Source organism: Rhinolophus hipposideros (genome assembly GCF_964194185.1).
Source record: "Rhinolophus hipposideros genome assembly, chromosome: 10".
In the NCBI taxonomy this organism is placed as follows: Eukaryota; Metazoa; Chordata; class Mammalia; order Chiroptera; family Rhinolophidae; genus Rhinolophus; species Rhinolophus hipposideros.
The window spans coordinates 33280425-33308043 of NC_138056.1; the positions used below are offsets into that span (position 1 = coordinate 33280425).

Sequence of the window (27619 nt, forward strand, 5' to 3'; positions counted from 1 at the left end):
CTGTAAAGCAGGGATAACAACATCCAATCTTAGAGGTGCTGTAATTAGGTGACAAGGTGAAATTCTCAGTATAATCTGGCACACTGTAAGTACTTCAGTGCAGTTAGTTTCCTTCTTTTAACAGTCCTCTAACCCATCATGCCCTTTACATACGCTGATCATGTTTTCTAGGTACCATCAGAATATATTGCGTTGCAGTAGGGTAGAACATGACATGACAAATCTTGGGAACTCAGGATATCTAGTTGCCAACCATTGTGCCAGCTCCCCTTCATTTTTCTTGACAGGCATTAAAAACTGCCTGTGCTAAACATCTGGATTTTCCATCTCCGCTTGGCTGGGCCATTGCTGTGCATTTCAATGAGTTAGGTATTTCATGTCATTATCCGTTGCGCCAGCTGTGCAGGACCCATTTCAGTGAACCCACAGGCCTCGCTTCAAATCGAGCCTTTCCATTTTTGTTCCTGCTGTTAGAAGTGAACGCTGAGATATGTTGTCATCTCCCACTCCCACTGCCTATGCTCCGCCGTAGGTGTCAGCGGTGGCGCGGACTGCGGAGCCTAGTCGCAGCCAGTGCGGTGGGATGTAGGCTCAGAAGGTGAAGCTGAAACCCCAGCCCTCACCACGTGGCTTGTAGGATTCTCAGTAAGTTGTTTTGTCTGAGTCTGTTTTTTTTTCCTTCCCCACCTATAAAATGGGAGTAAGAATATTTACCTCCTCAGGGTTATTTTGCAGATTATATTGAAGGATTTGGGAAAACACTGGACAACTAATAGGTACTCAATACATTGAAAAATTCTTTTTTGTGCCAAAGGGTTGACTGGGGGGCAGGCTGGGTTCTGATATGGCTCGCTACTCGAAGTGTGGTCTAGGGCCCCCAGCATGGGGGTCACCTAGGAGCTTGTTAGAAATTGACATGCTCAGGCCCCACCCTGGTCCTCCTAAATCAGAATCTGCATTTCCACAAGGTCCACATGAGTAGCCGTGACTGGAATGAGAAACTGAGACGAGGTAGCATGTCGACGACATAGTGGCAAAGATGGGTTTGCACATGTTTTGGGCTCTGTGCTTGCTGCTTCCAAATGAGAATGACTTCCTCTGGGCGTGAAATTGAACTTCAATGAGTGGACTTGCTCTAGCACATAAACGCCAAACCACTAATCTGAATAAATAAGCATCAATTTTATTGAATCATGAATAATTTAAGACTGGTACAATCAGCTTTATTCTCTATGACGTGGGGCATGATCTCCAGCAGATCACTGGCAAATCCCAAAACCTCATGACAAAAGAAAATTAAATAGGGAGAGAGGGAGGGAAGGAGGAAGGGGAGGGAGGATGGAAACAAACCGTACACAAAATACTCAATTCCTAGTTTTCTCTTTAAAAATGGCTAGAAAAAATTCATCAAAATGCAGCACTTTAATCAGTTATTTACAATTTGTATGTTACAATGGAAAAATGTACATCTTATAGAACATATTTCATAAACTGCTCCACTGGAAACTAGATCAAAACAGCAAACCTTCCATTTAATATCCACAAAGTTGGATTACTTTTTCCTTTTGAACTAGATTCGCCATGATCAAATCTGAATACACAGAATTTTGAAGTTTAGAGGATCAGCGACAAAATAAAAAATGTCCCCAAGACACAACAAAGGTCTAGGCAAATCTCATTCCTTGTCCCACCCCACCCCACCCCAAACCTTAAATTAAAAGGTATTCCCATCTCATTTATGGCCTGTATCATTCTTGGCAGTTTGAGAAACTTTTGGCTTCCATTGGTAACTCAACATAAATGTTGCATAGAATTTCATACATTTCAAAATTAGCCTAACTGTAGAAAAAGGCAAAATGGAAGCATTTCAGACAGAGCCCTAAATGAGTACAAATGTGAGTGACACTAAAGTAAAATACGACCAAGAGAAGAAATGTGCATATCAGACAACCCTGCTTCCCGAAATTTTAGGAAGATCACTGAGTTGTGAATCATACAAGGGCTACAACTCCTTAAGATCACCATTCACTAGTTGGGCAACCCAGGGACAGGGGTTTCGGTTCTGAGCCTGGACCCAGTGGGAGGGAAGTCTGTGGAAGAGGGGAGAGGAGAGGGTGTGTTGTGGGAGGGAGGGAGGGCTCGGGGGAGGTGGGGAGAGGGACGAGAGGGGGGAGAGAGGGGGGAGAGAGAGAAGAAGGAGAAGGAGAAGGAGAAGGAGGAGAAGAAAAAAGAAAAAAGAAAAAAAAGGAGAGAAAGGAAGACGGAGAGTTTCAAATAATATTGGCAGGTGTCTACTCACAAGGTGACTGGGAAAACTGCCCACGAGGAGAAGTCCATTTTACCTCCTCCTAAATTCACAGTATGAGTGTAAGCTCATCACTGGGAGAGAAACTGAGAAGGACCACTCTTCAGGCCCACCAGAAGGCTCAGGGTTTGGCCTGTGGTCATAGGCTAAATATATGGTTTAAAATTCTTCCGAAAAACCAAACAGAACCAGACACACACACACACCCAGATGATTAATGAAGGCTTAGCAGAAAGGGGTCTTGAGTTTATTGAGACTAAAGCGGGACAGTGTTAAGTTTTCCATTTACCAGTTAGTGGGACAATTTCCCTTTTTCCTTTCAAGGAGGAAGAAAATGGTATCATCCAATGTAATGTGAGCAGTTTCAGGTCAAGCTCTTGTGGTTCTAAGACAAAACATAGAGATGGACCTTCAGCAGTAAAAAATGTAAAGATGGAATAACAACCCTGATCATTAACAGAGATGCCCCCACTGGGGTCGAATCAAGATTCTCTTTATAAAACAGAAACGAACAACTCAAAGGTTTACTACACTCTGTAAAGAAAATACCAGTATGTTAAAGACACACAGTAGCATGGCATGGATCAGCGATGTCATGTAGACTTTTAGGAAGTTTTGCCTTTTCCTGCACAAGACATATCATTGTCCAGTCAGGGTGTCAGCTGGAGATGGATAAGAACGTAAAAATGGATGCTTTTTTTTTTTCCTTTTTCTTTTTCCCATGGTCCCACATCCACACAAATGAGTCTTTTGGGTGAGAAAAAAGTCACAGCAACTTGAGTTCTCCTAATGAGTAGATGACTTTTTAGCCCTGTTTGCTCTGATGGGGGAACAAAAAAACCAAAACAGACCCCAGGCAGGCATGACACTCATCAATGAACACGATTAGTACAAAACCAGTAAGGCATCGCTTTGGGAAGGTCAGCACCGAAGAGGTCAGGCAAGGCTTGTCTGGACAGAGGCCGGGGCTCGGGCTTCTGGAAGGGAGTGGCTGCCCCCCACTTGTTGGTTCTGAGGAAAGTGCAAGTCTTTCGCGAGGTGACCTCACCACCCCACCTGAGGTTGGGGCCGGCACGCTTGAGGTGTCAACGTGCGATCTAAAGCCTTGAGGACGAGAAGGCAAGGCAAGGTCCCGGCTCACCCATGCGCTGCGGGTGGGGTCCCCGTCCATTGTACTGGACGCTCCCAGCCCCATCCCAGCAGGAGGCAAGGGTATAGAACTGTGAGGATGGACAACTGAAAACCAAAACAGGCAGGACCAAACCAAAACTCAACTCCTGCGGTTCTTACTTTCACCAAAGGATTGATTCTGACCAAGAGGGCAAGAAGAAAAATCTTCAAAATCAAAGAGTCAGAAAGGGAGGAACTCAACCTCATTTTCAAACGGGTAATCAGTTCTCCAAAGTAGACCAATTCTCACTGTACACAGTGTTTGCAGGAAAAAAACCGAAACCTGATTTGTTTATATATAAGAAGGAAACAGACACATGCTGTTCTGCGTTATAGCTCATCTGCTTGGGCATTCTCACTCCTTCACTCACGCTCATGGATTCATCGGAGGCTGACATATGTGAAAGGTGTGGGCGGAATTGGAATAGGCAGAATACGTCTCGGATAAGGAGAGCACCATATAAAAAAACAAAACAGAACAGAAAGCACAAGTTGTTTTTTTTCCGAAGATTTCCCTGTGTCGTAACTCTGTCGGTTGTTGTGTGACCAAAGCAAGTGCCCTAGTTAGCACCAGTTCTCGGTGGTGGGCTGGGTGGGAGGGTGGGGTGCTGCCAATATGGAGGTGCTAGAGGGTCTGTGCTGAGGGGGAGCGGCGCTGTCTATGTTTCCAACTTTGCTCCAGTCTCTTCTGTCTCTGGGCAGCTCATGGCAGGATGCTGTTTGGTTTCAGAGCTTCAAGTAGGGTTGTGTTTTGTTTTATTTAAACCCTTTTCGTTTTCAACGGTGATAATCCTTTCCCGAGAAGTATCTTTAGTGTCTTAGAGAGGTCACAGCAACAAGGCAAAACAATAATTAAAATAAAACTGACGATAGTGCAGTTCTCACTGTGGAAGGACGCAGTGCCAGGGTGGCTGGCCCAGGATGCCTGCACCCAGGTCAGGGCTGGAGGACGAGGGGAGTCACGCTGCGCCGGGGCTGGCTCAGGAGGGCACCTTCAGGATGGTGCAGAGGATGCAGGAGGAGTGGGGGAAGGAACGGGGGCGGGGGCAGGCTCCACGGCCGAGCCCTGATCACAGAGTAGACTCCAGCGACGAGTCCAGGATGTCATCGTGATGGCTGTTGCTGTTGGAGTCGCTGTCGTAGCTCTGGGGGCTGGAGTAGTTGGCGGCCTCCTGCAGCCTCATCAGCATGTTCATCTGGGGGAGAGCAGGGAGCATGAGCCAGCTTGCAGTCCAGACCACTGCCCACCCCGGCCTCCTCCACGCGCACACCGCCTCCTCCACTCACCTTGGGACTGCGACCCACCGCAGAGGCAGTGGACAAGAACGGGGCTCTGGGCCAGGCTTCCAGGGCTCAAATCCTGGCTCCACCACTTACTAAGCTGCATGACCTTGGATAAGTGACTTGATCTTTTTGTGCTTTAGTTTCTTCACTGGTCAAATGCGAGTAACAATTGTACCCGCCCTACAACGTTACGGTGTGGAGTAAGTTAATATATGCAGAGCACTGAGAACGAAATGGACAGTCTCCTATAAAGGGGATATTTATTTTTATTTGGGAGGGGGCACACCTCACCTAAGCCTGCGTAAAGATGCCCGTCAAGTGTCCCTGCCCCCTGACTTCCGGAGCACAGGGCTCCCCCGGGTGAGCACCAAGCTCATCTGTACTCTAGAGGGCAGCCTGGAGCCACTGAGCTCCAGCTCCGGCCAAGGCCTTCAGAGGCGAGGGACACGGAACAGGCAGAGCCACAGAGCCAGAGGCCTGGATTCCCAGTCAGGAATCTTCAAATTACCTAAAGTCTCCAAGCCACCAGTTCCTCCTCCATGGAATGGAGAGAACAGCAGCACCTCTCCCCTAGGGCTGAAGTAGGGAACAGAATGACGAAACGTGTATTACACCCTGAGAGTAGGGCCTGGCACAGGGTAAGTGTTCAATAAATGTGACTGCTATCACCACCACCGCCACCACCACCACCATCATCATCTGACTTAAAGAAAAGTGCTGTTATTTTATTTATAACTATAAATTGTGTGCATATATTTTCTATTTTATCTAGCAAGTAAGTGAAGAAGATAGGTTCTCTCTGAGCTAAAGCCAATGCCCGCCGGCCAGCTGTCCCTCAGGACACTTAGTCTCCCGAGTGAGGACGGCCACAGAAGCGCCATGAGCTGGTGTCCACCTGCACAGCCATAACCGGGGAAGGGTGGAGCTGAAGGGCAGTGAACAGCCCTTTGCCACTGGGATTATTTATTCACTCATCAAACATTCCTGATATATGCATAGTATGTGGTCTGAAAGCAAACAAGTGGGTCCTGTTCTCTCAGAGGTCTCAGTCCCATGAGAAGAGAGACTGGTAAACACGAAAGCTGTTATAACAGAGACCTGTGGCCTGGGCAGAGAGCATGGACTTGCGAGAAAAACCAAATACGTAACTCGGTGAATAGGAGTGGCTGGACCGGCACAGCTCACTTCTGGGGGCCTGAGGTTGGACGGAGAAGTCTATGTAACTATTCTGAGAACCCCAGGTCTTACCAAAATGCCTTCTGTGTTCAGTCAGTGACACAGATATTCCTGGGTAAGAAAAGAGTGTCTGGGGGTGAGCCAGCCACTTTCCTCTAGCTCTCCGAAGTTCTATTTTTATGTAAGTTAAGACCTCATGAGCTTGCACCCACAACAAATATCTCCATGACTGTAGCTTTTAGCAATGGGTAACGTTATAAATGGCTTTTTAAAGTTGGAGCCTGTCCTCTGTAAAACCATTCTCATAACCACTGCAAATTAGGTTATGCATAGTAATACAAGAAATCCATTTAAAATATAGCTCCTGTTTAAAAAGTCTCAACAGGACCACAGCTCTATTCTGCCAGTTGGGACAGCAGATTTTAGTGACTTTTACTGGCAGTTTTAAGAAGTCATCTATTATTTTTTTAATCTAACAAATCAATCAGTCACTAGGGAGAGAACAGCAAATCAGCTGTCCTCTAATCCTGCTGTATCCCTTATGAACACTTTCTTTCATTAGGTAATGCGAGTAATACTCCCTGCTGTGTTTTTCCTTTGGGTTAGCTGCCAAGGGAGCTCAGGGTTCAGTGTAAGGCTTGATAATAGTATTGAACCATGGGAGGTTCTAGTGTATTTGCTTTCACTGCATTTTATAGGGCTTTTGCTTTGTTAGGTCTAATTTTTCAGTATGACTATGTTTGCGTCTTATATTGCCAGAGAAAGTAGTACACAGTGGGTCCTAGAATATCATTGTTTTGTCGTAATGTTGATGAGGAGCTTAGGACCGTAACTCTTGTTTGTATCAATCAGCCTATGGTAAAACTGGTTTCATATACAGTGGCTTCACTTCAAGTTGCAGAGCCTATAGATGACGTTAGGTAAGGACTTACGAGGACTTCCTGTACTATCATCATAGTGTTACTGTCACTGGCCCGGGTTTTTCTTAAAGGGCCTTTGTCGCTTTAGCAATTGTAAAGAAGCAGTTCAGGTGATTAAAGACTTACCTCACCTCACTGGCCATGGGACCCCTGTCAGCACCCCTCTTGCTCTCCGTGAGCCCCTCCCACCCTCAGACCCCTCCCTGCCTGCGCCCCGATCATGTAGCTTAGGCCTCTGCTCCTCGGCAAGCTCTGTGTCTGCTCAGATCACTGGAGCAGGACCGTGCAGGACACAGGTGGCACTCAAACCAGAGGGCAGAGTGTAGGGACATGTAAGGGGAAACATCAAATTCTTACCTTTTGCCTTATACCAGAAACAACTGCACAGGGGTTAAAGGCCTGAGTGAAAAACTAAAACTATGGAAGAAAATACCGGCAAGTGATCCTAATCTTGGGATGGGTAGAGCGTCCCAAAGCAAGGCCGGGGCTCGGTCTCCTCCGTGTTTCCAGCACATCGTGTTTCATGCCCCACATTCAGTAAGTGCTCAGTGAATGCTGAGCTGTTCTGGGAGCAGAGAACTCACCAGCGGGTCTCCTTCAGCGTCGCTAGGGGGCATCTGCTTGCTCGTTGAGCCCTCCCGAGGGATGGAGTAGCTGTCGAAGCCCACATCCTCAGGCCGGAGCTGCAGCAGGGGCGGCCACTCGTGCTGCTGTGGGCTGGCTGCCCAAGGGTAGGTGTCCATCACCCACTTGGCAGGATCCTCCCAGGGGGCCCGCCTTCCATAGAGCTGAAAAGAGGCAAAGAAGAAAGAGTCAGGAAGGGGCCTGAGACCTATCCTGCAGCCCTGATTTTGAGGCTTTCTGAAAGCGCCCCAAAGCCAGCACGACGCCTCCCCTGGCGGTACACATCCACATCCAGAATGCTGTCCTAAGGAAGCCGTCCGAGGTGCAGACAGCTGGACGTGCCGAGAGAAGGCAGCATGAACCAGAAGTCAGGACACTGGCTTCAGAGTCAGGCTGACCTGGGTTCACGTTTAAGCTCTGCCACTGACTCACGGCGCCACCCTGAACTCTGAGCCTTGCTGAGCCAACCTGAAAAGTAGTCTCTGGGGAAAAACAAACAAATTACCACCTGATTTGAAGCCAATTTTCATGGTATAAATAGGCCCACCCGGGCCAGTTTCAAACTGCCAGCACGACGTCACTGAATGTGGAGCTGGAAAGAGGTGCCGGTTCTCTGCTCACATGAGCCAGCTCCAGTACCAGTGTCCTACTGTGTGCACCCACCCAAAGAACACCTCCAAACATGGACTGGGTGCCGGCTGTCAACACTACAGGCAGACGTCACCAACGGCCCTGTTTTGATAAAACTCCATTTCTTGAAGTGGATCGGACTCTCAGAGCCCCTCTGTAAAAGCACCGGTCACTTTCAGAACAGCAAACTGCTAACAGGTTACACGTGGGTAGTGCTTCTCCACCCTCATGTATTTCTCAAAATTGTCTAGAACTATTTTGCTCTTAAAACAGAAAACCATATTATCATTTAATAAGACCAGTACCATGCCTCCAAGCTTTTTTTAAGCCTTACTGATAAAATGATTTTAGTGACTTTTACTGGCAGTTTTAAGAAATATATATATTCATTCATCCTTAAAAGACTTCTCAAGGCGAGGCTCTCTGTGTGTTACATGGGTAGGTGTACTCTATATCTTTCCTCTTTTCCACCATCACCATCCTATTGAACCACCCTGCGATTCCAAGAGGAAGCATTATTACGCGAGTTTCCCAGATGAGGAGGTAGGCTCCGGGAGGGGAGGAGGCAGAATTGGAATTCAAGTCTGTCCAACTCCATGTACCACCAGAGTCCAAGAAGATGTGACAGGATGTGCTCATAGCCAGGGCAAGACATGCCCCCCACGCCCCATGGCAGTGCTTTCCATGGCTCTGGAAGGTACCCCGTCTACAGGGACCATGGGATACAAAGATCTGAGGCTCCTGGAACACAATGGCTGCAGTGGGGCTCTCGAGTAGAGTCACACGTGGACCGCAGCCTGTCTGCCTGCCCCCTCTGCCCCCCAGGGAATCCTACAGTTGAGAGGAAACAGAGGGCAAGGTTCTGACAGAGGAACAGAGAGCTGAGCTCTGACCAAGCCATGTCTTCCCAAGTCATAGGCTGCCTCAGCTGGGAGGAAATGGGGTCACGTAGGCCTGCCCCCTCATATACCAGATGGGGAAATTGGGGCCTAACGAGAAGAGCCAGCTGTGACAGGTTACAGAGCAGAGCTGAATTGGAACCTAGGACTCCAGTTTCCTTGTCTGGGCTTTGCCCCTCTCTATGCTCCTTGACTGACTCCAGATGAGGACATGGCCATCTGAGCTGGGCTCGCTGTGCCCTGTAGCTGTCTCCTGGCTGCCTAAGCCACCTTTGACCTCTGCATTCAATTTCTGTCAGGGAAGCTGCTCACCCTGCCCACTGCGGGTGGGCCCATCCATCTCTCCACACTGATGGCTGCCTCCTCCTCCGCTCAAGACACATACAACCTATGACCTCATCGTTTTCTCAGACACCAGCACCCCTCCCGTCTGGAGCTCTGGCCCTATCTATTGCTAAATCTTCCTTAACCTGGGGCGGTGGTGAGTCTCAGGCCTGAGAATTCCGTCTGGCATTCTGAAGGCAATTTATTGTCAGAGCAGGAAAGGATTATGTGAAGGTGGAGCGTGTGTGTGTGTGTGTGTGTGCACGCATGTGTGTCAGGAAGGAAAGGAACACAAACATTCGGAGATATTTAAAACCGAGGAAGCCTATTCCAGACGAGGAACATTCCTGCAGTTTTTAGAAGCTTCTCCCTCCAAGGGCTTTCCCCATGGAATCGGGCTGCCTTTCTCAAGCCCGACTTCACATGGCTGGGGCTGAACCCACGCCTTCTTTCTGAGAGCTACTGCTTCTGTCTCCATCCTCCAGCCTGGAGGAAGTGATGCTCAGGGCTGCAGAATAACAGAGCCTGGAATTCGGAGCTCATCAAGTCCTTAGAAAGAATCTAGCCCAGTGGTTTTCAAGTATTTGCTCATTTCCCCTGACCCCACCACTGAGGAGTTTGAGGAATTTCTGGGTTCCACAGAAGCCGGCCTGAGGAAACACTCTTCTAGCCCAAACTTTTCAGATTACAGATGGGGAACCTAAGGCCTTGAGAAGGGAGATTTTCCCAGGGTCTCAGAGCAGGTTAGGTAATCTGGTAAGGAGCCCCCATGCTTTCCACTCCACTAGGGAGATGAAGGTCTTTCGAGTTGCTCTGTAGACTAGACACATTAACTCCGAAGTGTTTACGAACCCAACGCCAAAGGGGAAGAGGGCTGGGGACTAAGCCATCAGACAAGGGCGCATTGGGCACATGCTAACATCAGCTGCGGGAACAGGAAATATTTTTACAAGCCTCCCTGCTTGCCGAGGGATCTGTTCACGTCCAGGTGACGAAAGGCTGGTAAGTATCATGGCAAGTAAAGGAAATATCAGAAAGCTCCTTGGCCCCAGTGCAGAGCCCTGTGGCAGCTTTAAGAAACAGCAGAGACAGTGGATAGACAGACAGACAGACAAAAAGGCATCCTCACTGGATCAGGAACAGGGAGCCACGACATTAGCGACTCAAAGCGGGGCCACTGTGAGCCGCTGACTCTGGTGCACATGGATAGCACACACGGAAGAATCACGGCACACGTTAAGGAAGAACCTCCCAGCAGCTACACGCACGCACGCGACCCTCGAGTCCAAACTTGCAAAGGTGTCTGGTATCCACTAGGAGGCGACGGCGCGATCCCCCAGGAAAGGACGTGCCTGCTGGAGGCGCTGTCTGGCAGCCAGTGCTGATGCCTGATCTCAGCAGGGTCTCCGCGTTAGCCCTTTCACCACAGGCAGCCCTGTCACTGCCCCCGCTGGGGACTCGCCAGCTTCTTAGCTTATGACCTTCGCCAAGGGCGTACCTCCCCTGAACCACAGTGTGCTGCCCTCATGGCCACTCCCCTCTCCTCGCAGGGTCAGGTGAGGTGAGGAGGAAATGAGCCTGCGTGGTGCTCGGCTCACGGTGAGCATGGACTCAAGGTGATGAGAAAAGGAAAGTAAGCAATTTTACACTTTTTAAAAATAGAGGAGTCCTTTGGTCAAACGAAATCTGATCTGGAACTCCACTACACGAAACACAACTGTTGGTTCCCTGAGCCTCCTGAGCTTCTGGGTTTAGTTCTGGGGGTCCCTCAGGACAGCCTGAAAGTCACAGCAGTAACCAAGGAGTCGGCTGGACCTGGGCTCCAACGCTGGCTCGTCATACACCACTGAGTGGACCTGGGTAAGGTCAGAGCTCCGTGAGCCTTCATCGCATCTATGAGGTGCTGACCGAGCTTTACCGCTACGTGAGATCACGATTGTCAGGCCCCTGGGCACAGCGCCTGGCAAGCAGCAGGCCCTCAGGAAATGTCAGCAAACTTCCCTTCAACACCAGAGGCACGAAGAACACACCAGGTTTCCTCATGAACCAGCAGATCGGATGATGAAGTCATAGGTTTGGGGCAGAGTGGCTCATTTTTGAGCGATTTGTTAAAATGCTAACTCTGGTTGCCTCCCCTAGTTACTCCCACTCTCTTGAAAGACTGTCCTCCAAATGACCTCACTGCACAAAAGGACGCAATGCCTTGTCCTGCCTTGCCTGGGCTACTGAGATGGTGGCACGTCTCTGGTTTCTTGCCCTGTGTAAGTTCCTGCTGTCCTGAACACCTCCGAGGCCTGTCGTGGCTGTTACACGTGGTAGCTACAAACCAGTCGAACATTTGCCTGCTCAGCCAAATACATGAAAATGACAAACACTGACTGAAGCCACTGATGTGTACTGGTGCACACGGGTGTGTGGTGTGTACGCCTCTGTGCCCCCCGGCCCCTGGCCTACAGCAGTATCTTGTGTCTCCCACCGCCTAGGACTGAAGAACGAAGAAGCCCTGGGGAACCTGGCTGCTAAACTGGTGCCCCGATTGTTCAGCTGCGGGTGATGCCTGCTCATTGCTCAGGGTGGCAGTGGAGAGCCTAGAACGTCTCGGGCTGCCTCGTGCTCAACAGTCAAGCTGTCCCAAGTTCTACTTTACTGCTGAGCTCCTCATGGTAACCCTGGGCTGAGTGAGAAGTGATGACTCTGTGCTTTCTCTCCTGTCCTGGGGCAGGAGGGGCTGGCAGCCTCACGAGACCCAGGGTCACACGTGAGGGTTCCCGACGGCAGGCCGTGAGTGCCACAAGGCCAAGGCTGAGAACCGGGAATTCTAGCCAGAGGCCTGAGTCCTTAAGGTTTCCTTCTATGACTTTGGGCAAGTCACTTACTCTCTCTCTTCTGAGATTCAGTTTTTTCTCTTTTGAAAAATGGAGACAAACAAGTCTCTAAGTTCCAGGACTAATGCAAGGCTTGAAGCAAATAGAAGAGTGTTTTGTACACTGAGAAGTGCTACACACACGTAGGCTTCCATCTCTTCGCACTCACTGTGCTGAGCATATTACAATCATGATTTCCTCTAACCCTGGCAACAATTCTTTGTGGCAGAGTACTAGTCTCCTTTTCTATCGACGAGGGCACTATGGACAGAGGAGCTAAATGACTTGCCTGTGGTCACACAGCTAAGAGGTGGCAGAGCCAGGATTTACAGCCAAGTCTGTCCCTACACTGAGCTAGACTGACGGGGTCACAGGGGAGGGGCTGTCACCTCGCGTCCGTCAGATTTCTGAAGGAAGAGATAAAGACGAGTCATCCGGTTACTAAAATCCTCCTCATTGGAGGAGGCCAGTGGCTAGTGTGCTTCTCACCTGGAGTCCTTCTCTGACGGCTTCCAGGAGATACGGGATAATTGAATAATTCCACAAGTCGGTGAACCACACTCTGGAGCCATCCACGTCGATGGGGCACGACAGGAAGAGGCGGGGACCTGCGACCACAGTGAATATCAGTCAGAGCTGAATTGGGAGTGTCAGGAGAAGCCACGGGCCAAGCATCCCCCATAGGAGAGATTTTCTGAGCGACAGCAGAAATACCACCTACCGGCTGGTGGGCACAGAGCAGCATACTTGGGCCCCATAACCCCACCCTGTGACCTCCCTTGCCCAGGAAATTAGCCAAAAGAGAGGAAAGGCTTTATGGGAAAGGTGTTCACTGTGGTGTTATTAATCCTGACCTTTGAAAATGCAAACACACTAAATGTCCAAGAGAACAGAGATGGTTAAGTGAATGACGGTACAGCCACATTTACTTATTTGTCAGCCTTTAAAAATAATTATAAAACAGGAGTAGCAACACAGAATGCTCGTGAGACAATGTGAAGTGAGAAAGAAAAGAACACACTGTATGTATACTGTCATAGCAGCTACATAAAACTTCTGTGTATGGACAAGGGCAGAAACAATAAGCTCAAATTAAAATGGTTATATCGGGATAGTGGATGACCAGTGATCCCCGCCCCCACTCCGGTTCTAAATCCTTACGCTTCAGGAATGTTGATAACATTTTATTTTATTTTCAAAGCAAAGCTAATTCCACAGGGTGGTTTTCCACTTGGGGGAGCCTTGGGGGGGGCTCTTCACTGAGCTGGCAGTTTCTGCATCAGCCCAGGCTAGACAATCTCTCGCTGCTGATCAGCCCCAGTGCACTGGGCAGGGAGAGGGGAGGAGACACAGCAGTGGATGACTGGCTGGCTGGGGTCTCTCGTGGCCTATTGGCCCTTTGCCTCTGTCTCTATCGGCACGGACAGTACAGCGTTAAGCTGACTTGTGCCTGCAAAGTGCTGTTCTGGCCAGGGTCCCAGGACACTCTCTGAGGAGGCCAGAGTGCCAGGAGCTCTCACGAGCCAGCCTACCTGCCTGCTCTCGCCTAGCCTCCCACCTACCTATGGTGACGTCCGAGGAGCTGTGAGCCTCCAGGAAGCGGTTGAGGTGATGCCAGACCTTGGGAATCCAGTCGATGATTTTTACCAGCTCCACATTCCGCACCCGCCCACTGATCTCCATTTCCATGAGTTTCCGCCTCAGGAACCGGCCAAGGAAACCTTTCACAGGCTCCGTGTGGTTGGCACAAAGCACCCACCTGGGGGAAGTCAGGAATGCTTTTCAATGATGAGGACAGTGATAAAAATGATAGCTAACCTCAAGATTCAAAGACATTAGACATGGAAGGAGTATGTGCTAATTAATACTAAAATAGGATTCACATACATCAAACTGCCAAGTATATTAACTCACAATTCCTCCTGGCAACACCGTGATGCAGATATGATCACCAACCCCATTTTACAGATAGAACCCCTGAGGCACAGACAGGTTATGTAACTTGTCCGAGATCAAACAGGTAGTTAATAGAAGAGCTAAGATTAGAACCAAAACAATCCGGCTCCAAGGTCTGAGCTTCAACCACTGAACTGACTGCCTCCTGTGCTTGTATCAGGCCCTGTGCTGGGCTATGGAGTGGTAATGATTAAGTCACATCTGTCCCTGTTCCCCAGGAGCTTACTGTCCTGTGGAAGAGGCAGAGAAGCAAACAGAGGAGTGAGACCTGATGAAGCCCGGGGAATCAGGGAGGGCTAACTAGAGTAGGGGATATCTGGGCTGAGACTGGAAGAAGGGATGGGGCAGCCCCATAAGGAAAGGCAAGAACAGGGGGGCTGGGTAGGGGGTGGAGAACTCCCTGTAGCATTTGCAGAGGCATGAGAAATAGTGTGGGGAGGTTGGGGAAACTGCCATTGGTTCAGTGTAACCAGACTTTAGACTTGACCTGCCAACCTCAGGAGTCTGGATTCCATTCTGGAGGCAATGGGGAGACACTGAAGAACCAGAAGCATGAGGGTTTAGGGTCAGATTTGAATTCTAGGCTGCTCACTCCAGCTGCCATTGGCACAGAGGATGGGGCCAAGCCGCGTGCAGGAACGCTGGTTAGAAATGACTGCAGAAGTGCCCTGCGAGACGATGTGGTAGTGACGAGGGTGGGGGGAGGGGAAAGGAGGGCATGAGGGATAGGAGAAAGCGTGGACAGGACGGGGACCGCGGGGTGCAGAGGAGCCACGGTCCTAGTGGCCTGGACGAGCAGACATTTCTCTAATGACAATTCAGGCCACTTTCAATACATCGCCCTCAGAGATGCCTGCAGAGTGGCCAGTGAAAATGAGCCAGGGTCCCACCCCAGGAAAGGGCTTCCCACCCTCATCGAGGGGCCCAGCAGGAGAGGGGGAGGAGTGGAATCAGCTGGCAGTCAGGCGGGGCAAAGGGCGTTTCTGAGTGGCAAGGCAAGCGACAAGGAACCTGGACACAACGGAGTGGACCAGTCCTTCCCACACCCCAGCAGCGGGGAGCCCCAGGATGCGCTGGGGCAGAAGGACCCACAGCAGGTGAAACTCAGAGGCCCACAGACCCACATTCAGACAGCTGTCATTGCTCATGTCCACTTGGGCCGGAGAGACGTGCCCCTGGTGACGCGTAGGGGAGGCCAGTATGCACAGCCCCTGCCCGGAGCTGCCTCCCTGCCTCTGCCACCCCAGGAATCAGAGGCAAGTCTCAGCTCTGCCACTGATTGGCTGTGTGACCTCCCACGAGTCACTTAATTCTTCCAGTCGCAGTCTCCCCATTTGTCAGCCGAGAATGAGAAGTGTAACGACTAGAGGCTGTTGTGAGAATTACGTGAGCTCAGCTGGGGACAACCTGGCGTATTCCAGGCGCTCACAAAGTGCCACCTTACCTGAAGTTGTGGTGAAGCTGCAGGTTGGGGGTAGAAGAGGTAGCCTGGTTCATTGTGCCGATTATGTAAGGGCTGTGGGGGAAGGAAGGAAAAGACAGCGTGGTGAGTCGCAGCTGCGCCGGAACACGGGGCACGCACAGAGGCCGGCGGCGTCTGTGTGTTGGGCAGCTGGCTGGCGGCCTCCTCCAGCCCCCACGCTGACCCCGGCCACGTGTGCACAGAGCTCCCTGCGCAGCGCGCGTCACCGGGGCCCTCCTCCCGAGGACCATGAGGTCTGGAGCGGCCTTTACCATTTATGATCCTTGCAGTTGAGCAGCCCATTGAAGATCTCGCCCAGAGAGCTGACGTGATGCAGGTTGTCCAGGATGATCACGCGGGGCAAGTCCGCAGCGCTGTTCTCACTGGAGCACTGGTCAGCAAGGTTGGACAGGTACTGGCGCAATTCCTGCCAACACCGGGGAAGAACAAGAGGGGGAATGCACCCGATGCCCACGTATACGCTCACAGCCTTCGCTTCCCCAGGCCACGTACAAGGCAAGGCCTTCCACGCGCTGTGCACCGGCCTGCTACAGGGGCTTGCTTTGCAGCTCAAGGGATGCAGGGTGGGCAGGGGTTGAGGAAAGCCCACGTCCTGCCTTTGGGAATTGACTAGGTAACAGAAAACCATCAGCCCAGGACAAGAGCATAGCGCTGCGGAGGGTGCCCGGGCCTGGTTCTGTATCCCTGCTGACTGCTTCTTTACAACGGTTGTCATTTGTCTTGATATTCCTGATTATGCCCACCTTCCAGGAAGTTCCTGAGGGCAGGTGCCTTATACGTCTCTGGAAAAGCTGTGTAAGGCCTGTCTAAGCACCTGCCTGAGAGCTGTTTCTACAGAAGCCCTTGAGGAATCAATATGCAGGGGACCTCGCCCACACAAGTACTTCTGATGGGTGCTGGGGCAGACACACAGCCAACACTGCAAGGGAGAGTGGTCTACACACACAGGGGGCCTTGGAAGGTCTGGTTAAAAGGGTAAGCTTCGGATTTAACTGTGAAGAATGCCTGGGGGGTTGGCTGGAGCTGGGGCTGGATGAAGCCTAGCATGGCTGGGGTAAGGGCTGACATGATGAGTTAAGGACGGGCCAGAGAACCCAGAACGACTGCTTGATAGAGCATCATGATAGTTGGCATGCCCTGGAGCCTGGCACGACTCTAAGCCTTACACAGATGAACTTCTGTAGCCCCACAACAACCCGGCGTACTCTGATGAGCTCCCTTTACAGACGGGGACGCTGAGGCACATTAGGTGACTGGCCTGAGACTGTCCAGTGGCAGCATGAGGTCTGGACTGGGACTTGGTGGCTGGCTAGTGTGTGCGTTCATCACACCAGACTGTCCTGCACACACACACACACACACACACACACACACACACACACACACACACACGGCCTCCCCCTTGTAAGTCCAAATGCAGCTTGCTAGCAACAGAAAAACGTAACTTTCTCAGTTACTCGTCATTTTTCCTTCTTTTTCTCTCTATCCTGGGTTCCTGGCCTCAGCATCTTACAAGGACGGGGCTCCTGGGACGCCCTCCCTTACTCCAGCTTTCGGGGTCCAGTTGGGAAGCTGTGCTCAGCGCAAGGTGCCCAGCCCAAGGGAAAGTGAGCGGGGGCTGAAGTCTAGCCTGGGCTGGAGCCCTCGTCACCTGCTGGGGTCCTTCTCTCCCTGGTCTAGGACAGGATGTCCTCCCTCCGCTTACTGACCCAGAGGCTCCTGACAGAGGGACTGGACCACTTCTGTCAGGTCCTGCCCCCATAATCATCTGAGGAACTTGTGCCTGGTACAAGTACCTGACCCACACAACCTACTGGAACAGGGATGCCAGGTGATTCCGAAGGCGGAAAAGTCATTTCCAATTCACCTGGGACCTCGGGCCCCTTTGCAGAGGGCTGGGCAAAGCTAATGATCCATCAACTCCACTGGATGAATAATGAACAGGTGTCAGAAAACCCTTCACAACCCTCGGCTGGGACTAGGTCAGATCTCTCCCTGTGAAGCAGGATGGAGCCTATTTGCTGGCTCCAGAATCCAAGGCTTCAATCTGAGCTCCCGTCCATGGCTCAGTACCATCTGAGTGGTCTTAGACACATGGTCATCCGCCTGCAGCCTCAGTTTCCTCCTCTGTGAAATGGGGATAGCACAGGGGGCCTGTTTGCTGTCATGGGGACAAGCAGTCTGTAAATGTGAGCTGTTGTTACTATCGTTATTGTTGTTTCACAAGAGGAGGTTTCATGTTGAAAAAACAATAGCCACTCTAGGCACATGATGAATTCTTGGTAAATTGAAGTGGATGCCTCTGGAGTGATACGACTCCTCAGCTCACAGTCGGGTAGTAAGAAACGTAAGAGCAGCGTACAGATGGAATTTCTGGCTGGGAAGTTTTGGGTCAAAGCCTCCCCTTTTGCGAGCCCCACTGGGACCTCCTTCACGGGCTTTTATAACCGCCAAAGGAGAGTGTACCGGGAATGCTGTTTTCCCATTAGGGTGGGATGGCACCAACCTTTCTTAGAGGAAACGTGGCCCCTGGCTGAGCAGCAGCCTCTGGAGGAACGCCTCACCTTGCTGGACTTGTGGTCCACGTTGAAGGTGGCGATGACCCCGTCTGTCAGCTCCCGTCCCTCCCGAAGCACCAGGTACTCTGACAGCCGGTTGGCCAGGTAGGTTTTCCCAGTGCCGCTGGGGCCGGAGAGAATGATCCGCCGGTGTTCTACCAGCAGGGAGACGTAGCGCTGCAGGATGGGCTTGGGGATCAGCGACTCGAACACCAGCGAGTCCAGGCTGTTTTCTGCGAGTCCTGCATTTGAGAGACAGGAAATGTTCGAAGTCCAGTAGAAAGGGGAGCTCTGTGCTTGCCCAACTGGAAGTGCCACTACATGAAGCCATGCCTTTTCCTGGAAAGTCCACTCATCTGGGATCCTGCCCACCCAGGTACCTGGGAGACTAAGAGCGAACTCCCTGCTCATCAACACTGTGCTCTGGCCATGACTCAGAGGACTTTCCCAGGCTCACACTAACCTTTCACATTCAGACCCCTCGTCCTAGTCTATACTCTACAGAAGTCCTAAGACTCCGGGCTCCGCTTCCCTGTCTGGAGCTGCCATACTGATGGTGTTTGCCCAGATCAAACCCGAGTCTCCCATATCTGCCAGCACCCTAGGGTTCTTTCCTCACCATGCTCTGTCCTGCATGCCAGGGGCCACTGCTGCCCACACTCACATGTAGCACTTTTCTCTTTAAAATGAGCAAATGCAAGGTAGGACCATGTGACTTGGGGATGTGACTACTGGCAGACCTGGGCTGAAATGCCACCTACCGCTGAGACCTCTGAGCCTCAGCAACATCAAGAGGAAACTCATCTGTCCCCTTTCCTACCTGGGACAACTCCATTAATCAAAGCTGTTGGCCTTAAAACAGCTGGGTTCTTGATATCCCTCCCAAGAGAAGATCCATCCAAGGTTACTTGTCCAGAACCTAAAGTAATTCTGTTAAAAACTCACCTCAAGAAAGCCAGTCTGTGTACATAAAAAATAAACTGAAGAGCATTTATTGTGTTTTATAATTGCATCTTCCTTTCACATAATTATTTATTGCAAACAGACCCCAGTAATGCATTTATATGCTTGTTTCTAATTCTCCCCCAACTAAGAATAGCCCCTAGATGCAGTGATTGTTCCAGAATGACCATGAAGGTGCCCAAATGACTCACTTTCTAGGTACAGGCCTATGTCTTTCCTAGTCCTGAGCTGAGTATAGCCCACGCAGGCTCAAACCTCAATGCAAAGTGTGGAGCCCAGGATCTCTAGTCTAAATAACAACAGAGGAAAAAACACCAACACCTCCCTGTACCTATATGTTGCTGTTTGGGTCTTTTGCCATAAAACCCCCAGGGAGTGACGACTTTGCAGACAAACTCACTTCAGAGCATGCCAAGTCACCCTACCCCCTCCATACCACAGAAGAGAACCATCTGCAGCTCACCAACCTCTTTCAGCTCAAACCCTTGAGTGGTTTTGAGTGCCTTGAAGGCGTAAGTTTCAAGCACTTCAGGAAAACAGAAGAGTAAGGTATCACTTAACAAGAAACCTGAGCTGATCTCTAGAGATGCTAAATCAGCGTGATATGCTGATAGCAACAGACCAGGCTCTGTGGTGGGGTGGCAGTTCCACCAGAGGCAGACAATCTTGTCACTGTTTCTACAGAGGTTTGGTCTGGTCTCAGCAACGGGTCACTCTTTTACCCCTCAGTGCTTGCAATGCTCACCTGTAAGTGACAATGCACACTCATCAGTGTGGATGAAATGCAATGTAAGCCCATGACGTAAAATATAAGGCTTTCCTTAAAAGGTTCTTGGAGCCACTACCCCATTCTCCCTCCCCTCGTCCCGGAAGTTTTCTTTCTGATGGTTCAAGGATTCCCTGTCACAGTTTTCCAGAAAGACATTCTCTTTCTTTTAGGTTCCTAAGCTAGAAAGATGAATGAGGGCTACCGGGGCCGTTTCATGGGTAGAGAGCTCAAAAACTAAGCAAAGCCGAGGTAGGCGTTGGACCTGATGGCGCTACCAACACAACTGGATCCAGCTGGGTCTGAAGCATATTCCTGGATGTTCCAGGCACACGAGCCTATACGTTTCCTTTCTTGCTAAAGCCGTTTTGAGTAGGTGTCTGTCACTTGCAACCGAGGCCACAATTGGGGGATTTTACTTGCCAACAAGATAAGGCTCCATGTGAGCTTTAGGCAGTTCCTCGCCACTCGTCACAAGCAGAGTGAGATCTCGATTCCTGCTGATAAAGGAACGTTGTGGTCCTTTTGGAAAACCTACCAATCGGGAAACAACTTGCACCAAACAACCCCACAATTGCACTGTTACACAACAGTTAAGACCAGTGCCTTCCGGGGAAGTAAGAAACGGGATAACCCAAAGGTTGCGCCTAGTATGGCGTTTATTAGTCCACGCTTTAGATGGTTCATAAAATAAAGGAAAAAGGCGTTTTGCGGTCGAATACGTTTGTGTTAGACTGGATGAAACAGCCTTCTGAACAGTGGGAGTTGAGACATTAAAGGACAGAGCCTTTAGAGCAGCCGTACCCTCCTTTTCCCTGCCCCACAAACCCAAATGGGGAGAACGATGCAGGTTCCCAGACTTATTTGGCCACGAACTTCCCCCCGCCCCCACAAAATACTTTGTGAGCCTAGAGTTCCAGGGAACACACTCTGGCCCGGGGCTCAACATCTTCGGGTGATGAGGCCATCGGAAGTTCCGGCAGCATCACGCGTGGGCAAGAGCTTTAGCAGTTTCATCAGCGTGCTCAGAGCAACGACTCCAGCCTACAGCAAATCGTGGTTTCCCCATCCATAAAATGGGACCACGTCCAAGGCTTGCTGGCAAGAGTAGTTCATTGGCACTGGGGGGGCCTCATTTTAACAGGGTCATTAAGATTCCATCATCTCAGAGTCATGAGGATAATGGAACCTATTGTTATATAATTTCAACGATAAACTGAAATTATTTGTTTCTGATGGTGGTTGCAAAAGCTAAAGATGGTTTGACTTGCTTAGGTTTGACTTGCTGTGGTCGAAGGAAAAAAACAACAACCCACATCCATCTGCACACACAAAACTGCAGCTACTGTGTCCTATGCCAAGTCACAACATCAAAAATGCAATTCCTGAAAGCGCCGACCTCTGCCATTGCAGCGTTACCTTTGACGGTCACGGAGATGGTGGTGTTTTCTCCCACCAGGTAGCCGCAGGGCAGAAGCTCAGGGGTCCCGGACGTGTTGCTGCGTTTCACTTCTCCAATGCTGTAGCCGAGAACACTATCTGAATTCAGCCCTAGCTGACTCACTGGGTCCACGTGAATGATGTATTCCTGGAAAACATAAAAATAAAGACCCCATCAAAGATGTGGCTACAAGTCTGCCCATGACTCATGTTTCCATTGGGTGATTTACAATCATCGTCTTTTCTTTCTCAGCTGATGCCTGAGTCGAAATCAAGCTGCTGTGGAATGAGCAGGGAAAGAGCTGACTTTCTATAGGGATGATGTTCTACTATCACAGGCCTCTTAAAATACAGATTTATTTGGTTAGGGTGTGGGGGGCAGGGGGGCTGAACTCAAGCACAATTGTGAACGTTTAGTCTGGGTCAGCCAAGCACAGAAAAATTCGGCTGCTTTTCCTAAGTTCAGCTGAAGTCTTGAAGACATCAAGGCCTGTGAATGGTGTTGGAAAATTCATGAAAAAGTAATTCTGACAAGAAATCTCACTATCAGCTCTTTCTTTTGGCTCAGAGTAAAGACCACACTGATGACAAAGGGGGCAAGACCCAGGGCTGCTACAAAAAAGTAGCTCTTGATCTTTAAAACGGAAAGTGTGCTTAATTTAGAAAACGTTCCCTCTTAGGTGAGTGACCAAAAGGTTTTATGTCACTAAACTTGGAATGAAGGTCCATGGGCTATGAGGTGGCCCGATGATGGCTGAGGTAGAATCCCAATAATAGGCCTCTACCTTTAATAGTCTCATTTCCTCACTTGTGACACCCCCACAGGCACTTCTCAGCCCACACTAGTGTCTTTTTAATCCAAGGATATCCTGACTGTCCATGGAGAGAGAAGGCATTGGCCCAGGCAGCAGGACTGCTCTGCCCTAAACTACGCATATTTCTGCCTAGGCCACTCTATGTGGCCTATGAAGATGATGAGGTATCTTTTGTCAAAGAACAGAACTTTCTCTGTGGGAAGCTACCTAAGTCTAGATTCCAGAAAAGGACTGGAGTGTATTAGTTAAGTCAGGTTTTAAAGTCGGACTAACTCAACTAGACTAAACTAGACTAATAGCCTAGTTTTAGATTAATGACCTTGGGCAAGTGACCCAATCCTAGCTTCACTTTTCCTCACCTTTACTTGGCAAAATAATAGAACCTTCCTTACAGGCCTGGAAATAAATTGAGGTAATGTAAGGAAAGAGCTTAATAGGGTCTCTGGCACAAAAAAACGTGGGCTATTAGTACTGCTTAGGGGATGCGATTAATGAATACTTATGGTTGTTGACTTAACTCAGGACAATACAAAAAAGTACACCAAAAGCTTCTTTCAGACCACCTTGTGCTTCCAGGTGCATCCTGGTACTCATTAGATATTTCTCCTGTGGCAAACACCGCCTCCAATGATGTGGTTAGAATGAATACAAAAATAACTACGCCAATGTCCTTGACACTAGCCAATAACCAGATGTTAATGAAACTTGTCGCACAAATCACAGACCGAAGTGTCAGCAAAGATGCTGGGCCAGTCGGATCAAGTCCCTCCGAAATAAAGAATGGACATCTGATGTCTAACTAAGCCCCAGCGCACATCCTCCAAAGATGCAACAAGACATAATTCTAAGGTGAAGGGAGAACTCGACATTAGCTGTTCACCATGAGAGACTCAGATAATTGCTCAAGTTTGGAGACATGATTCACTGGCTGACCAACCATTGCCAAGGGCAGCCAGGGACACGTTGGCCAATCAGCGGTCTTTACTTACCATCCCGCTTCTATCCTAGCAACATAAGGATGTCAGAGAGAGGCCAGGCCTGAGAAATGGCCCGGTGTAGGACACAGACCGCCCTTTCCCTTCCCTCCCTAAGCCCGGGCTCCCACGTCAGGTAGGCGGCCACAGCCGTCTCCTTGGAACACTTACTTTGAACAGCCGTCTAACCACCCCATCGAGCACATCCCACTTCGTCTTGCCACTAACTCCAATGCAGCCAATAAGAAATAGGTGTGGTCTGGAATCCTAAGGGTAAGGAAATGTATGCAGGTGAAAAACAAGTGGATCTTTTCTGACAGTTTAGCAAGAACTCAGATTGTCTTAGAACTCCACCAATGGTTTGAGAGGGGAATAAAAGTCCTATTTGCCTTTTTTTAAATAGTTTTTTTTTTTAAATTGCAGTTGACATTTATTAGTTTCAGGATTATAACAGTGATTAGACATTTATATAACTTACAAAGTGATCACCCCGATAAATCTCCCATTTGTTTTAATACCAGATGTAACTTAGATTGAATGCAAGAGTCTTAAATTTTCCATGCTCTATTGCTGAAACAGTAATCTGTGGGCCAGGAAGAGAGGATTTCCTCTCTGGAATCTAGAACCTTCCACTAAATGCATATCTCACACAATGCACAGATCACATCCCTTGCCTGGAATGCTCTCCCCTCTATCTGTCATTTCTCCCTTTCAAAACCGTGCTTACAAACTCACCTCTTCCAGGAAACCTTCAATGATTAACACACCAGATTCAGAGCTCACATTGCTTCAATGGTTCTGTACAAACTTATATAATAATATATTCTGTACTTGTTTATTTTTAGGTATTTCTGTGTCCTTGCTAGATCTTAAACTCCTTCAGAGTCGGATATGTTTCTATTTTTTATTTTCTTTTTTTGCTTTTTAATAATGTTTATTGCTTGTGTTCCAATTAAAAATTAAAACAACCTTAATTCAGAAAACTAGTGCCACTCTAAGAAGTTTACAAAAAAATTTTTTCCCCATTTTTTGCATCTCTGCCCACAAGCCTCTGCATAGTGGGGACTAACTAATTATATGAATTAAAGAAAACCTAGGAGAACATTTCATCCTTTTTTTTTTTTTTAAATCTGACATGCTCACAAGGACATAGAATTAGGAGAGTGGTGGGGGTGGGGAGTTTTGTATCTAGCAATTAAGCAAAATCAGCAGAGAAAAGAGCACTAGTTTTGCAGTGAGGTGATCTGGCCCCACCACTTCTCTTGTAACCTTAAGTAAGTGGGTCTTAGGTTTCTCAGTTGTAACATGGAGATAATAACATCTGGTCAACCAACTTCATCTGGCTTCTGCGATGATCCAGAAATGATGTAGTTTTTAAAAGTGAATCATAATCTTTTGTAAAACGTAAAATCTATCTGTCCGTGTTGATGATCGTTGGAATAAAATGCATTCACAAGTAACACCTGCATTTATTATAACAATGAATTTCCCCCTTGGTAGTCCATCACAGTCAACTAGTGGAGCTCTCCATTGGATTTTTCTAGGCTAAAGTAATGTTAAAACCCCTGGCAGCTCTAAAATTCGGGGCCTGTTCCCTTCAGTGAGACTAGAGAGCCAGCCACAGAGTGGAAATCCAGGTGAAGACAAGACTGGCTGCAGACACTCTGTTGTGGGTACTGCAAGTCCCCAGCTCTGAGACTACACTAGCATGCTGGCTAGAATGCTAGGACATAACAGAAAATTGAAGGGGACTTGACATAGTGACTCGCGAAGCCTTTTCCCACTTACTTGACAGATGGTCATTCACAGCATTATTTCGATTTAATCAATGACTAAAAATCAATGTTGTCAATCCTCACTCCTACCCCAAACAGTCCCTGCGGGGTGGGGTGGGGGGTATGGCCTCCTTAGGCGCTGGAAGAGAACAGGAACTACTCAGCAAACTCAGGTTCCCCAGCCTTGGCGAGTCAGGGCGTCCCACCGGCTTCACTACAGCCAGCTGTGTGCTCCTTGGACACGGACACCTCCGGCTCCCAGTGTCCACTCCATCGGCGCCTCTGACCACTGGGGAGAACTGGTGCTCTTGGTCAGCGTCTTTCTGCTAAATGTGATCTTCCTTGGAAGTGCTTTGCAGATACATTAAATTCAGCAAACCCACTGCTGACTGATTTTAGTGTTTAGTTAGTTGCGTAGAAGTGCAATGTGGGACCATTTTCAGTACTCTTTGACTTTTCAAACACGAGAGAGGGAAGGGCTGTTTGCTGGGGATTATGGTTAGTGAAGGAAAGTGTTAGTAGTATTTCCAAATCACCTTCCGCACTGAGGTGATATGGCCCGACGATGAAATCACTAAGCTAGGTAGTTCTACCTGGGGAAGGGACCGGCAGAGCAGGGAAAGGGATCCAACTAACCTCCTTCCACTTCATTTCCTCCTGAAAGCTGACAACTATCTTAACATGCCTGCCTCCTTCCTTCCGAGCCGAGCATTCACCAGTGTCATCCAGCAACATGTCTGCGAATGGAAAACATCAACAGCCTTAGGCACATGGGGACAGCAAAGCTGGCTTCCTGACACCCCTGCTGCTTGTTGGCACAGCAGCAGGACAAACCAGGTGTCGGGGTGTGAGGGAAGTGGGGGAGGTAGGGGAAGGGGAAAGGGCAGAATGGAAGATGCAACCACAGAAACCAATGGTGGATCAACCAAGGAAGCAGCAGGCTGACGATGTACTTTGCCAAATGGAAGTGCGAGGGAGAGACTAAACCAAAACGATAGCAACAGCAGCACCATGGATAAGAAATCAAAGCGTCAGCCTCAGTATGCTTCCAAAGAAAACCTGGATCATGTTCGCTAAGTACTGCACCAGCCCGGAATCCAGCCTCAAGGCAGGAAGATCACAGACCAAGCCACGGCCCCGAGTGGGACCTGCTGCCATGGGGTTTCTACGCAGCATCCAGCTTGCAGGTCAGCCTCTTAAAATGGATCAAACAGAACTCAGCATGGTGGGCGAGGGGATCCAAGCTCACGACTTGGAGAACTTGGTGTGCTGGAGCGAAGCATGACAGCAGTCTTACGGCTGGGCTCATGTTGGTAGCAGACGCACACCCAGACACACACACACCCCACGTGCACACACGCCTGTCGCCTCTCCATTAGATCTGTTGATCTGCTTCTCTTGGGGCTCTGGGTTAGAGACTGGAGTCCCAGGTGCAGGCCCTGTCCTGCCCCCAGCCCAGTGACGGCACTCACCCAGACTGGTGGACTCGGTGAGGTTTAGACTGTGCTGCGAGAGGCCCATGGACTGCCTCGGCGAGGCAGAGAGGGACACCTGGGAGGGCGCCCGGCTGCAGCCACTGCCTTGAGACTCCGACTTCAGCCGGTCATTCTCAGCTTTCAGCTTCTCGATTTCACTCTGCGAAGAGGAAGAGAGAAGCTCATTTACCGTGTGGAGAGAATGCAAACAAGCCTTTTCTGGAGGAGGGATGTGAAAGTCGCTTGCAGGGATCCAGTGGGCAGTTCAGCTGAGGCAGAGTAAGTCACGCTGTCAACAGTGTTTGCTGCCTTTGCTGTATACACGAGGCCTGTCGGCTCGGGTGGGTCCGTCCGTTCAGAGCTGGCCTTGGCAAAGTCCTCAGAAATGCGACTCAGAGTCCGAGTCGCAAGTGAAAAGGTATCTTATCTAAGAGGTTTGAGCAACTTGGGGTTTGACAAGTTCTTTACCGCAGGACATCTCAGAACCATTAATGAACTGCTGTGCATTGTGAATCTGAGAGGAGCACATAAAGGGCATTTCCCAAATGTATTTCATCAAGGAGCTTTACTTTCACAGTTTCCCATGAAAGGAGTGTTCCAGGGAACATCCTTTGGAAAATACTGCTCTCCAGTGAGGTCCCATTTAGAGCTCACCAGGGGTCTTTCATTCTATGAATATTCATGAAGAACCTATTTGTGAAGCACTGGTGCTACATCCAGAGAAAGGGATGCAGAGAAAGAATAGCTCAGAAGCCTTAAATGCCTTCAACCTCTGGCAGAAGGTGAGAGGGGCTATAAGAACAAATCTACAGGAATTCAGATGAGGGCACTAAGTCTTCCAGCTGCAGGTCTTGGAAAGGTGTTGCAGAGGAAGAGGCATCGGACGGAGCCTTGAGGGAAGGGTCCCATTTGGATGTGCAGAAGGATATCCTGGTGGAGAAACAATATGAAAGAGAAATTCCTGGCATGCAAAGGGAGCGGTCAGTGGCTCCCTCTGGCTGGTGAGAAGAGTCTGGCATGTGGAGGAGGCAGGGGTGGGTGGGTGGTGGATTAAGAGTGCAAAAGATCCTGTGAAGGCCTTGAAGGACACCTGAAGGACACGCAAGAGGCAACAGCAGAGCCACTGAAAGTGTTGCAGCAAGGAAGGAGGGGATGGTTACTCTTATACTTTCATAAGACTGGTCTTTGAGCAATATGTGGGAGGGCCTGCAAAGAGAA

The 27619-nt window shown here is 49.5% G+C and overlaps 1 protein-coding gene across 7 annotated transcripts in view; it reads right to left on the reverse strand.

Annotated features, from left to right (window-relative positions):
- Nucleotides 1-2532: 2532 nt before the first annotated feature.
- NAV2 (neuron navigator 2) overlaps nt 2533-27619 on the reverse strand; it is a 710917-nt gene continuing 685830 nt past the window's right edge. For 6 of the 7 annotated variants that reach the window (XM_081061904.1, XM_081061902.1, XM_081061900.1 and 3 more), the window contains 11 exons: nt 26399-26561; nt 25563-25663; nt 23323-23418; nt 21342-21510; nt 18200-18435; nt 15887-16041; nt 15597-15668; nt 13759-13955; nt 12686-12804; nt 7440-7643; nt 2533-4671 (listed from right to left, as the gene is read on the reverse strand). In XM_081061904.1, the coding sequence (XP_080918030.1) occupies nt 4546-4671; nt 7440-7643; nt 12686-12804; nt 13759-13955; nt 15597-15668; nt 15887-16041; nt 18200-18435; nt 21342-21510; nt 23323-23418; nt 25563-25663; nt 26399-26561 (1638 nt within the window). In that variant the 3' untranslated portion in view covers nt 2533-4545. Of the gene's footprint in view, nt 4672-7439; nt 7644-12685; nt 12805-13758; nt 13956-15596; nt 15669-15886; nt 16042-18199; nt 18436-21341; nt 21511-23322; nt 23419-25562; nt 25664-26398; nt 26562-27619 lie in introns of those variants that run through there. The other variant, XR_013994137.1, reaches the window with a different exon arrangement.